Genomic DNA, 12128 nt, shown 5'->3' with positions numbered 1-12128 from the left:
GCACCTTATATTTCACGCGGTATGTTTTTAGTTTCAGAGCGATTTTTGCAACTAAACGCTCAGGAAATTCAGACACTTTATCTTACGCTTCTAGATTTTAAAGTATTTAGGTACTTGGGGCTACTACTTGATTGTTCATTATGTATTTATTGTGAGTACCTAAATTACCTTTGGTATCTCACAACAACTGTGTTCCATGCTTTCCAAAGAACAATCGTAACGATACGGTGCGCACTATGACTCTATAATGAGATTGACCAGAGATCTGCTTACAACATTTTAAAAGTAATGTAATATAATATTTTTTTAAGCTCTACATCAATATTTTATTTGTTTGTATAATAGGGGGGCAAACGAGCCTACGCGAAGCTCATTAAGTGTAGTCATCGCAGCCCATGGACACCCATTTTTAGTGGTACATTGCCAGTGAGGAAGGATTCGTTACTCTAATTTGGAACAGTTGGAGGTCGTAACTCTCAGATAAGACCCTCACTGGAAGTCGATTCCACAGTTCTATTATGTTATGTTACTCTCATTCGTAGCTCTTGAAGCTAGTTCTTGACATTAAACTAAATTTTTGAGGGTAAAATTAAACAAAAAAACATTTTCAGTAGTTCTGCATTTATTGGGTATGAGGAACCTTTCTGGTCAACATAAGCTACAATGGACATTCTGTTTACAATATATTTACAATTTTCAGAATTATATTATCATATCTAGCAATGAAGTAAAATTACGGCATATTCACAATAATTAAGAGGACTAAATAGATCATCTATACACATATATGTAGTAGTCTTGTATAAAACTCTACTCTAGTACGTTCCTTCGCTGGGACTTCGAGACCAAAGCTCACATTCACTGACCCATTAATTACATTTACAATCTTTCCATACAAACAGTCTCCAGCCACTTTGTTCTTTTGTTTACGATAAACAATAAAGCGATTTACAGCGTACATATTTCATTACTTCATTTAAGCCATTCTTTGATGGCATCGGACGTACTACGACTCCTATATACATCACTCCGACTCACAATTCTATTACAACTTGTACTATATACAAACAATTTATAATATTTAAAAAAATACAATGTTAAATTGCTATGTGTAAACTCTATTATCGATATAGGTTTGGAATAAAAATAGATTTTTTTTTCAGTTTCAGCGTGCAAAATTTTCTAAAGCCAGCGCTTGCACGAGGCCATACTCTCACATCGACTACATCTACAGACTCTTTAGTATAACGCTAAACAAACATCACTCGTTGATGTCCGAACACTATATAAAATGTATTAATTAAAATACAACTAAATGATAAAGCACACAACACAATCAGTACATCTATCGACAGAGCATTGTTCACACAACCGCCCGACACTTGCGATTTCAATGTAACAAGATAAATAACTTAAATACATACAAAAAGTACAAAATAAATTAACAGTCAATTGTTCAATGCGTAGATATATCCGACTATTTTATCATAAACACACGACTAAATTTACTTATATGGAATACGTTATATGGATAGCGATGCCTAAAATAAAGATCATACAGTCGAAACACTAAAAAGTCTCAGTCGAGACGCGTAGCAAAAGCATGGCAGTTAGCACGAAATTCTGCACCCTAAAGATTAAATAACAGAAAAATATATCTATGTATTGAAGCATAATAATCGAAGGCTAATCAGGCCGCTTTGGGCTTTAAACTAGCCACGTTAAAGTGAACTCCGATATGCTATGCACGTTGCGTGCCCACTCCTTCCCTCGGCGCTGCGTCCATCTGTTAACCTACGAATTAACATAGCACAGCCATTGTGACTTCCCGGTCCCGCATGTCGCGCGCCGAGGGGGAGGCCGTAAGAGCCGAGCCGGCATCACCGGCGGCGGTCGAGAGACCGCTGAGCTTATGACACGGGCGGCTGCGGGCCCTGCGCCTGCGGCGGGGGCTTGCTGCCCACCACCGGTAGCTGCGCCAGCGTGTCTTGGCTGGCGTGCGCGCGCAGATAACTATTCTCCACCTCCAGCTGATTGATCCTCTCCATTAGTTCGGCGATGCGCTCTTTGAGTACTTCCACTTCTTCGCGCACCGCGAACATCAAGTGGCTCTTAACCAGATCCTGAAACAACACAAAAGTATTTGTAAATTGATGGAGTCCTTGGAATTATTCATTAATACACAAATATGACTTTGTTGTTAAAAAAACATATTGCTAAACAGTACACAAACAAATGATAACGAATACCTAAGTAGGATAAAAACTGATAAAATGTATGACGTAATCTTATAAATAATATTTCTGAATTCATATGTAATAGAATTTAAATAATTTATATCTAAAACAAATAAAATAAAAAGTCTGAATAGAAACAAAAACAATTTACATGAAAACGAACTTTTGTATTAGGCACGACCACATAACAGGGATCCTTGTGTCCCTTCTGTCTGATCTCATAAAGGCATCCATCGCGGGGTTGAACGATATCAATCATTGTAAAGCTTAAAAAATTCACGACACGAAACGTGTAAAAACAACGTTATGTTTGCACTATTGACTACTGATAACCGTGTGGCTAAGGAGATAATTCATACGAGTTGTGCGTATGAGTTCTACCGGGCGACTGGTGGTCTGCGCGCGCGGCTGTCCTATTTAAAATGGAGGTGTACACGTCATCGACCACGCGGTCCGTGTGTGCACTCTGAACTCAACGATCCCGCATCGATATAAACTCCTGTTCTAGAACCCTTTTACATTATGCATTACTGAAATGGCGACCATTGTGAAGCTAAAGCTTGCACAATGGTACAACAAAACAGGAACGTGAAGTGTCACGCGAACAGATTATTTGAAAAGATAGGATACGTCGAGAACTTAAAAATATTATAATAAATATTTGAAGTGTGCTTATTGGTAGAGTCAATACTAGTCTTGATTACATTTCAGTTAGCAGAAGTAAATATTGAATCGATAACATCATCGCTCTAAAAATGGTTTCTCACGCTAAAATAACAAAAAAATTGTTGCATACCTTACAAATAAAGATAGCTAACGGTGACATATCTTACAGATTGATTTATACATCAAGCAATAGGAAAACCACTGTGAAGAATTATCGCAGTTTAAGACTAGAATGCGGAAAGCATGTAATAATGTGCATAAAAAATCGACATCAATACTAGAAGCTCAAGGCTGACGCCATGAGACCGATACGTTTTGCAATGTGAAAACATGTGTCGCCTGTAATAACGGCATGAAAAACATTTTCCACCCACACAAACACTATTCGCAAGTGACTCAAAGTGTTTCGTGTCCCTCTCTATAAGTGGCGAGAGAATGTTTTCTCAATTTATATTTGACACAGTTAAATATAGACTATGTATTCGCGCGGGTTGTATGACCTTCAATTAAGGATTTAAGAGTTGCTGGACATCAACCGTCTTTTATTAGACAGACACTTATGCATATTATTTACAGCCGAGTCGTCATTATTTACATCATGACAGTTTGAATGCTTAAATTGTCATTGAAACCGCAATAACAACAGGATAATTTTTTTAAAAAGAGTTATTAGGAATACATGATACATTGATATTGTCAACCCTCGTGCATTAAAAAGTAAATAAGATATTGATAAATACAATATAAGTATGCCACGAGGTCACCAAGACCAGAAGATATTTTTAATTATTGCATCAAATGCACAAATTAGCATGTGAAAGAAAATCAAAGTGCAATGCCCTCAAGGAAGAGTACAGTGAACTTTTTCGCAGTCACGTACCAAATACAGCAGGCGATGATGTAATGGGTCCAAGGGCGGACCTGTTGGGTTGGTTTTAAACTGACAGGAACAGTAACTTTGGTTCGGAATTAATAATTTTAAATTCATAAAAATTACTATTAGACACAAACATGTTTGTACGGCGCTAACAATGATAATGATAACTAACAACCCTCTGAAAACCAATAACGGTACGGTGACATACATACAATTTCGATTGGTACACACACGCAATTTATTTAATAAACGAAAAATCAGTTCGACGCGTGATCGTTCTGAAACTTCATTTGAATTTCAAATACGGTGCTTAAAATGGATAAGCAGTAATGTAAACAAGCTCGTACGATTCCCGTCGATTGACTGAGGTGATGATATCATCATGATATTTGGACGATGCGACGACAAATTTAATTCTCTATAAAAATACAACATTTTAGAACGCACGTAATACGTTCTAAAATGTTTTGTTTACAAACACGTTGCCTACCGCCCATGAATTTAAATTAAACGCTACTACAATACAAAACTAGCCTTGATGCTTGTTTTTAACCGAAGTCGTCGGCTGTTGTTGCAAAATGAAATTAATATCCAAATATACAAAGTTACCAAACTTGTGTATTATTTATAGAAAATAATAAATTAATTACCATGTATCTCGATATATATACATATGGCAAGGTTGTGTAACAAATTACTATTTTCTACAATATTTGCGCAGCTGAATACTTAAATCTATAAATATTCATGAGTAATTCATGACACACTTTAATGGGTTTGTTGTGACGATTCTTCACTTTTATAGCAATAAATTTATATCAATATTGAATACAAAAAATAATAAGTTTAAATGTTGAACGTAAATTACACATTGCATATGGCCAAGCCAAAACAGTCCGTGACCCAAGAATGAAAAGGAAACTTATCATCCTCATTAAAACAATTAATTGGCACATAAAAATTTAATAAATATCACAAATGTAAACATAACATTGACGTAAAGTTAGTTATCAAAAGCGATGACCGCAAGGCGCAGTGAAAACAGAGAAAGGTTAAATGGCGACTTAAACTTGAAGTCTGACTCAGGCCGGCTCATGTGACAAATGAACCTGTAAACCCAGAGCATTGAACATCATTGAACCCTAACAGAACAGAAGCAACGATCAAGCAATATGTAAAGTGATCGTCCAATTATTAAGACGAAACTTGTTTTTTTATATTTAGCGAAGGATGAAGCAATAAACGATACGATTCGGAGAGGTTTAAAATGTCTAAATATAAGACGCCATAGCTTGTTATCGTGATTTAAATAATATCTGAAAGTGAAGGTCGAGCGGTTGAGGCAAAACATGTTAATATCGTTTGAGGATTTGAAGCCTATTCACATAATCGCTAGATAGCCGATACAAATATCAAGATATCGAGTACAATTCCGTCCAAACATTGAAATTTTCCACTATTTATTTGTATAATAGGAATATATATTCAAACGTAACAGGTAACGTGGCTATTTGCGTATAAATTATATAAAGTATTAGCGCCAATTGTAACGCTACCTTAAAATTATGAAGATAGTTTTCAACTAATAAATAGACTGTAAAATAGACGAAGTTAGTGTTGATATTGGCTAAAGTTCCTGGAGTTAGGCGTTTACGACACAATCAAAAACAGGTTTAACAAGAATATTAATATAATACTTATTTTTATTTAGGACAAGAGTGAAAGATGCTAACGTAGACCTGAAATGAAACCATATAAACAAGCCTCTGTAACGAGTTTTTAGGCGGTCGAGCGCTTGTACCCACAATCTGCTACAAGCCATACTGAAAACTCAAGGACTAGACTTTTTAATATTAAATCGGCTTTTATTTCATAAAAAAACACGTTTTTGTTGTAAATTTGGCGTTCACTGTTCTATTAATTAAGCCTTTCTTGCCATTAAAGTCTCGACATTTATACGAAAAGCGAGTGTTCTAAACAAGAATTATTAACAAATGTATGTACACAGCGATATTCTAACCAGACTTCATATGGTTTCTCCAAGCATCGTAACACAATCAAGGTTAGCCAGTCACGGCACGCAAGAAACCTCATGCTCAGACTATCGCTTATCCCAATGCATTACAGCAATCAGTAATCTGCTGAGCACGTGTCCACTCCAGTGGCGCATTGGGGCCAGCTTTCCTTCCGTAGTCTATTCTTAGTGGCGGCAGGTCACGCTCGACTCATGCAAATCACGTACAATGAACATATTAGCATAGTGTTAATGTTAATAAAAATTTCTACACATCTGGGCTCTCTCACAATAAAAGGCATATCGTGTTTAAATATATTTTGACTTGTATGACCATCGGATTATAATAACGATAAAATTAACTTTTAGGATATTCCATAAATACATCTGTACAGGATCATGTTTTTACTTGGCCTAAGATCAAACCAACTGGAAATAAAAGATAAAAGAGTGAAACGACCGAGCGGTTTAAAAACAAATACGACACAATGTACCGAAGTTAACGATCAAAGGAAAAATAAAACGGTCTTTCGCGGTTGAGCTGTCGGAAATCGGGTCAATAGTGTGTGAGCTATGGCCGCAAACTAAATGTGAAAATCCCGAATAAACATAACATAGCTGATGTAACCGCGTACTGAATTCAGAAGCGGGGCTGTTGCAAAACATACACAACATATTTCACAATTTTATCACAGACTGCACACATACAATCGGAGAGCACATATCTATTGCTTATTTTTCTCCTGTTATCTGATTATACATTCCCTCCCTTATTGTAAAACGAACATGTGCGATGGAATAGTTTTATTCAAAATATGTAAATCGAAACAGATAGTGATAAAATTACGCAACGGACCAAATGTGTGTCACGTGTTCTATAAATAATTTTTATATACAAGTCCGCAGATAAAGATATAGCAGATATATTTATCAACACTCGAATTCAAAATATATTTGTTTGATAAAAAATAATATAATTAGGGAAAGATAAGGCTAAGCCGATATCGGACGTTTAGTATAACATCATTGTCATTATACCGCTTTGGTTGGTGTATTCTTACTTAAATAAATTTAATACGAATTTGGGCAATACAAATATTATTTTTGCTTGGCTTGAAAATTATTATATTAAAACCGCATTATTAAAGCTAACAAATACATTCCATTGTATTGCCCAGTAAGGGATTTAAAAGAAACTCAAGATTTTATCATTTTTCTGCTCCGCACCAGTAAAGTCATTAAGAAAAACCAGGACCGAGTGATAAAAATACTATGGAGCGATGGGCATTAGGGCTGGATTGGGGTCAATCGTTGGAGGCCATCTGCTACTATTGCTAATTATAGACGAAACGATGTGCAAGCGCACATCTATGAGGCTCAATTGAAATCACGAATACGCCGTGTGGACAGAGCGCAGCTAAAAAAGCCTTTACGAAACAAGTAGTGACCGGAAAAGGTGTTTTCGAACTCGTTCGAGCAGGATTGCCTATAGCAGTTTCCATCTTGAGATTTAACCTTCCTGGTAGTTTGATAAATAATTTCACAACATGTTTAATATGTAATAATTTTGCAACACCATACAATTTCTATTGTATGAAGAAGAATGAAGATGTTATGTTCATAGTTAAGTTAATCGTTTGATTGGGTGCAACGTAAAAACCGGACAAACATTCATTGTTCATATTGTTTATAAATTGGACTATAGCAAAACGGCAATTACGAAATTCCGTCAACATAGGTTTTTTTTAAAACATCGTTGCGTTTATATCATCTTAGGACCATTGAAAACGACACAACAGACTTTATTGAGGACTGTTGGCCTGAGGTCCAACCTCAGTGTCGACCTAGCTGCTTCAGCGAGCACCTCTCATCCCTGCAATTGTAGGTTCGATCCCCGACTGTGCAATAGACATTCTGTCTATGTGCGCATTTAACAAATGAAGGAAACCGGCTTGCTGCTAGGCGCACAGGAGACTGATCACCTACTTGCCTAATAGCATTGACAAACGACCATGAAAAGGTTACAATTCTGAGGCCCAGACCTAAAAATGTTGTAGCGCCACTGGTTTATTTATTGAGGACAGGGATATTATAGTACACAGTATTGCAAGTATTGCCGGTATGTCAATACCGGAGATATTGTGAGCTAAGTCACGACTGAGTGTTTGGCTCAGTGCTTATATGGCTATTGTATCGTTTAAAACTGGTTTCCATAAAACCTCGTATTTACGATGTTTTTCTGCCGACCACGCAATATGTAAATTGTATTTTGTGAGGCACTATAAATACATATTATGAAAACTAGTTTCCCTTTTACTTATTCATTCATAACGTTTGATTACATTTTAGATACGTGACGTGTTTTTGAAACCATCACATACATACTCAGCTCAACCGCTTAAGGTATGGATTATTTTATATGGTGTTTGAAGTGAATATCGTTGATAAAAACCTAAAAATGTGTTTGGACTTGACTGTAAAAAGCATTTATAAATTTAATATGAGATATACTAACTGTTTTTAATGTTTTTTTCTTTGAGATATAAGATATGAAAAATTATATCAAATCAATGACTCAAAGTCCAAAAAATTCTCCATATCTTTATTAATCTTAAAATGATTACTAGGTTTATATATATAGGAAGATTTCAATTTAAAAACCAGTTTCGATTCTAGAGTCAAAACTTTTTTGTACATCACGATTTCACATTGATTACATCACATGTTCAAAGCGTCTTTAATAAGGGTTTTTGTTCAATCCAATTGCACAGTGAAATAGAATGCTTGTACACCAGCTGTATGTTCTTAGAAGCGGTAAGGAGCACAGACGGAACTGCAGTCGCACGGCCGACTGACACCCGCACCTGTCATGCGTTACACAGGGTTGCCAACACAAAAATATATCCATTGTAAATGGGCGTACGAACACGATAAATAGATTAATTTGTATCGCAGTTGGTTGGCGAAGAAGGAAATATGATAATGTGCCCTTTTGGTACATGACGTTACACAACGGTCTTAAACATATTTATATACTGCTTATACAAGTCAGGGTTTTGTTCATAGTAAGGTTTTTGTTTGGTAGCCCTAACGTGATGTACGCACAGCGTATGTGCAACACGCTTTTGTGTGATGGATGATGATTGAGATTCTTGTTGTGATAAGATAATTATTGCGTGCAGTGTTTGTGCTTGTTTGCTTGTGGTCTCAGCGGATGAATACCGTAATATGTTTAAAATTGAGGGCATAGTTATCCTACACTTACATATTATATGTTAATCTCTATATATATAAAATTCTCGTGTCACAATGTTCATTTCCATACTCCCCGAAACGGCTCGACCGATGATTTTTTTATGTATATTCAGTAAGTCTGGGAATCGGCTACTATCTATCTTTCAAACCCCTTAGGGGTTGTCCACCCCAAACATTTTTTATTATTTTTTTGTTACTATTTTTTTTATGATACAATATTACCCTTAATTATCACCCTTCCACCCCTTTATTGAACTAAAAAAAAACCTAGAAATAGTACTTGGCAAAACGACATTTGCCGGGTCAGCTAGTTCTCTATATCGATGTTATTCGACACAATTTTGTCTTAAAATGTTCGATTCATGGTCTCCGCAGTGAGGCTGGGATTGTGACACTTCCTGTCCCTTTCCGTTAAGCTCCTTCTCGATCTTCTATTAAATCACTACTGGTACAGTAACACTGTCCACATGCAATGGAAGTTTTAAATAAATTACTAATAAATATATCAATATAAAATGTTTTGAAAGCTCTTGAAACTAGATTAAACTTTGATTGACGTAGACTACTGGCCTGAATGCCGTATAGGTGTATAATCTGTGTATTTTTTATTTAAACAGGTTCGACTCCTGACCGGATCGATTTCGTAATTTAACTTTAGAGTTGCAGCAACCCGTGTTCGTTACACTAGTCAAGCCAACTAAGTCACTAAAATTATATTACAGAAAAAAAAAATTAATTAATGAACATTATTTAATTAATATTTATAATATTAATAAATATTTATTATTTTCAATGATGAAAATCACCAGAATCTATATATCTCCAGCAATACCATTTGACGCATCCCCTAAGCTTCGAAGACACAGTTCAGAATACCCACGTTCTAATCGCGTGAGTTAAATATCAATTGTTATACAGTGTAAAGTCTGAACACTGAAGGGACTGTATTTTATGGCGTTAAATGGAGAGACGAAAAACGTATAGATAGTCCACGACTTGTGGTCAACAACTACAAGCAATCCCAATTTGTAAACAAAAGAACGAATTTCTTAGAAAGTTCGTATGCATGATGCCGACAGTCAAACTCGACATGACTGCACAGGATAGTATAGAATAATAAAGCGACATAAGATCGTACACAACTGCGCATTTTTTTACAAATTTTAGCAAAATGTGTATTATTGTACGGAAGACAAACTAAAACAACCAAAGCCAATTGATTTCGATGCTCTAGGGAGTTCCTTGTTAAGTCGAGGGTCGTTAGATAGAGTTTCACTGTATTCAAATAACACCATGTAACAGTTACGTAAACGATGTCAAATCATACGTATTCTAATGAACTTATGGTATTGTCGTATAAAAATAGAACAATGAGCAGATTATTTCAAAGCAAGTGCAGCTTCTCAAGCCCACCTATTAAATCTTTAACGTTTGTAACAGGGGTAAATCAACATTACAATAAGAAGCAAATAGCTCATCTGATAGAATTTGGCTTCCCTACCTTCGGTTACTTAGTTTTATTGGTAATTATACAGTTTTAAATAACTTCAATTTTAAAGTCTACGTCTGACGTCATAAAGGTAGTGGCGCGCATGGTATATGAAATTTATCAAATCCCCATACTGACCTTATCGAAGGTATTAGGAATTCAATTCTAACAATTTTAATCTTTACAAAAATATACATGCATTTATGCGTTTGGATTTAAGTAGGCCATTAATTGATAATCAAATGAAAAGAATTACTGTACTGTTTTGCAACAATAAATAAGTCGTCTAATCGTGAGAAATAAAATTACAACTTCATTTTTTTCACAAACAGAATTGTGAAATTTCGCAGGCTCTTGAAATACAAAGTATGTTACTATTTATAATTTTACTAAATACCCAAGAGGTTAACCCCATTCTTCCGTATATATTTTTCGATAATGAGCCTTCAACCAATCAAGAACTAGGAATCTGATCGTATTCGAGGCAGAATGGCAATTATTTAAGCCAGATACATCTGTAGGCAGCTAGTCTCAAAAAAAAAAATACTACCAAGAAAATGTATTTGACAACCCAATTGTTTTTATTTAGATGAGTAGTTCTCGAGTACAATAATAAAAAATAGTTTGCATCGGCGTTCGTATGTTAATTCAAAGCGGTTTTAGATATCTCGTTCACGTCGTCGTCAAGTTCCACATATTCATGTGTAATTTGCGTGGGACGTTTAAACTCTTCATGGTCGAAATAGATAAGAGACGGCAAACAATTAAAATCATGACGAAAAAGTGTTGTATTAGGTGTTCATTTTTAGTTTTAGTTAAAAAAACAAACACACACATCAAACAGATGCGACGTGACACATTAATTACACTAGATTGTGAACAAGAACTGTAAAAGGCTTGAAGTTCTAGAACAATGAGAATGAGGAATGATGAAAATGGTTATAAAGTTTAACATAATAATATCATAAATACATGAAAATATAAAATTTTGAAGTGACTGATTCGACGGTCAAATCACGATACATCCAACAGGATCTCTATATTAATAATATCCAGTAATAATGTTGATGTTGCTCGACTGATTATATGACTGACACTTGCGTAACTGGGCAAGAAACGCATAAATTAATTAGTCCAGTCTTATTCAAACAAAGTAATTTATTTTCTTCTAGAACTTCAAAGCAAGTATATACTAGTCTATGAAGCTCCGTAGTAACATACGGAGCAAAGGGCACAAAGATTTATGCATTTATATTACTTATGAGGAGCGTACCAATTCCTAAAGGACTGGCCATGCGGGACGCACTCGCCAGCATTCTTCGATGTAATTTAACATTACTTGTCCTCGTCTAACGGACTAATGTAAGTGTTATAACAACCTATTATATATGAACTAAGCTGTAGTCATTGTAGACCATACATTATTCAAAGCAAATCTATATCACTAGAAATCAAACAATAACCTTATTGGACTACTAAATGATCTATAGTGATAAATATCCCTCAAATCGTGCTATTGTAACAAACTATCAGACCTAGACTATGAAATATGTTTACGTGATCTCCGTACAAACTGCATAGGAAAGTTGA

At 35.4% G+C, this 12128-nt stretch overlaps 1 protein-coding gene across 5 annotated transcripts in view; it reads right to left on the bottom strand.

Annotated features, from left to right (window-relative positions):
• Positions 1–602: 602 nt before the first annotated feature.
• LOC123713986 (protein bunched, class 1/class 3/D/E isoforms) overlaps positions 603–12128 on the bottom strand; it is a 132696-nt gene continuing 121170 nt past the window's right edge. For all 5 annotated transcript variants that reach the window (XM_045667938.1, XM_045667939.1, XM_045667942.1 and 2 more), the window contains one exon: positions 603–2123. In XM_045667938.1, the coding sequence (XP_045523894.1) occupies positions 1911–2123 (213 nt within the window). In that variant the 3' untranslated portion in view covers positions 603–1910. The remainder of the gene's footprint in view (positions 2124–12128) is intronic.

This window comes from Pieris brassicae, chromosome 9, assembly GCF_905147105.1.
Source record: "Pieris brassicae chromosome 9, ilPieBrab1.1, whole genome shotgun sequence".
NCBI lineage: Eukaryota > Metazoa > Arthropoda > Insecta > Lepidoptera > Pieridae > Pieris > Pieris brassicae.
Note: the sequence above shows the minus strand (reverse complement) of the source record. Positions and strands in the feature narration are given on the sequence as shown.